The 1,414-nt window shown below is 42.9% G+C and overlaps 1 protein-coding gene across 3 annotated transcripts in view; it reads right to left on the minus strand.

The window, feature by feature from the left end:
* The window catches only part of srsf7a (serine and arginine rich splicing factor 7a), a 7,786-nt gene that overhangs the window by 2,388 nt on the left and 3,984 nt on the right, over positions 1-1,414 (minus strand). For all 3 annotated transcript variants that reach the window (XR_004327622.1, XM_032504580.1, XM_032504579.1), the window contains exon 7: positions 758-850. Coding sequence is in view for 2 of the 3 variants with exons in the window: in XM_032504580.1 (XP_032360471.1) it covers positions 758-850 (93 nt within the window). In the remaining variant the exon portion in view is untranslated. The remainder of the gene's footprint in view (positions 1-757; positions 851-1,414) is intronic.

Genomic DNA, 1,414 nt, shown 5'->3' on the forward strand with positions numbered 1-1,414 from the left:
TTTTTTTTACAGTTACAATACTAACTCTGACCATCTTTACTTTGCACTTGTCAATCCAATAAATACAATATTTCTATAGAATCGAGCTACATCTAGGGTGGGTGAGGTTAAAGAAAAGCAAGAGTACAGAGGATATGGTTGCATCTCACTGGTTTTAACGTTTAGAGTTTGAAAAGTTTACATGCCGTCTTTCGTGTGCTCTATTTTCAAGATCAAGTGAGACTGATTAAGAGCTACACTGAGATTAAACAGTGCCCAGCTATCAAGAGTTGGAAAAGAGCACAAGAGAGAGGTCTAATCTTTCCTCTAAGTATACTTCTCTACACCAGACAGAGCGCCCAAGTCACTGTCCTACACCCCACTCCAGAGGCAGGAGATGCAGTCGAGGAGGTGGATGGGTCTTGGCGGTCGTCCATCTCACCGTCAGGTGGGGGTTGTTTGGAGGCAGCATGACGCTCCGTGTAGAAGGAGGGTCTATTAAATAGTCATTCCCTGCCTAGGATGGAGCACCTACTTCTAGCTAACGTGAAGAACATTTGACTTGTCTTGGAACGCAAGATAACTGTGGTCTCTGTTGCAATATCTAAAATCAATAATCGTTAACATAGACCTTACTGGCGCTTCTTCCTACTGGAGGTGTTAAGTCTAAAATGTCTTGGTAAAAACACTGACAACTGGCAGAACTAAACACTAGATATTTATGTAACAGCTTACACCCTGTTTCAGAGAATGAGAGACATCGAGACTGAGGGTTTACCTGTTCCTCTTGTGATTGGCTGCTGGAGATGGTGAGCGAGATCGGGAGGGAGAGCGTCGTCTGCGCGCAGAGCCAGACCGAGATCTGGAACGACTGAAGAGGAAAAAGAAAAAGATTTACATGCTCCACTATCCATACCTGCAAACTCAGGAGGGGGACACATTTTATACCCCTCCTCTTTCACATTGAACTAACATTGTCTAGGCGAACACAATTCGCTGATCTTACGTTAGCCGACAAGCTTCATTTCATTATAACGTTAACATGTTATCAAGCACGTTAGAGAAAAGAAAAGGTGTTTACTGTGAAGACCACAGTAGGTTTTTCAAACTCCCGTGTATTCTGTGTGCATATGGATGGGTGCACGGCATAGGCTTAAATGTGCAAGGGTAAAAGGCTTTCATCAACATCTACAACACAGCCTTGATGTTGCTTGCTGACATATAAGAGATAAAATCAGGTCGTCACAAAATGTCCTTTGTCAACACGTTTGAATGATTTAAGAAAACAATAAACCTGAAAAGTAGCCATTGAAATAAAGTGATTTGATTTGTAATTTAAGATGGTGCTAGTGGCGGAGGGGAGTGCACGGTGTTCAGCATCCCCAGTAACACAGAGCTGCCTGTGGACGCTTCTCTGTGAATAATGCCGTAAAAA

This window comes from Etheostoma spectabile, chromosome 3 (assembly GCF_008692095.1).
Source record: "Etheostoma spectabile isolate EspeVRDwgs_2016 chromosome 3, UIUC_Espe_1.0, whole genome shotgun sequence".
NCBI lineage: Eukaryota > Metazoa > Chordata > Actinopteri > Perciformes > Percidae > Etheostoma > Etheostoma spectabile.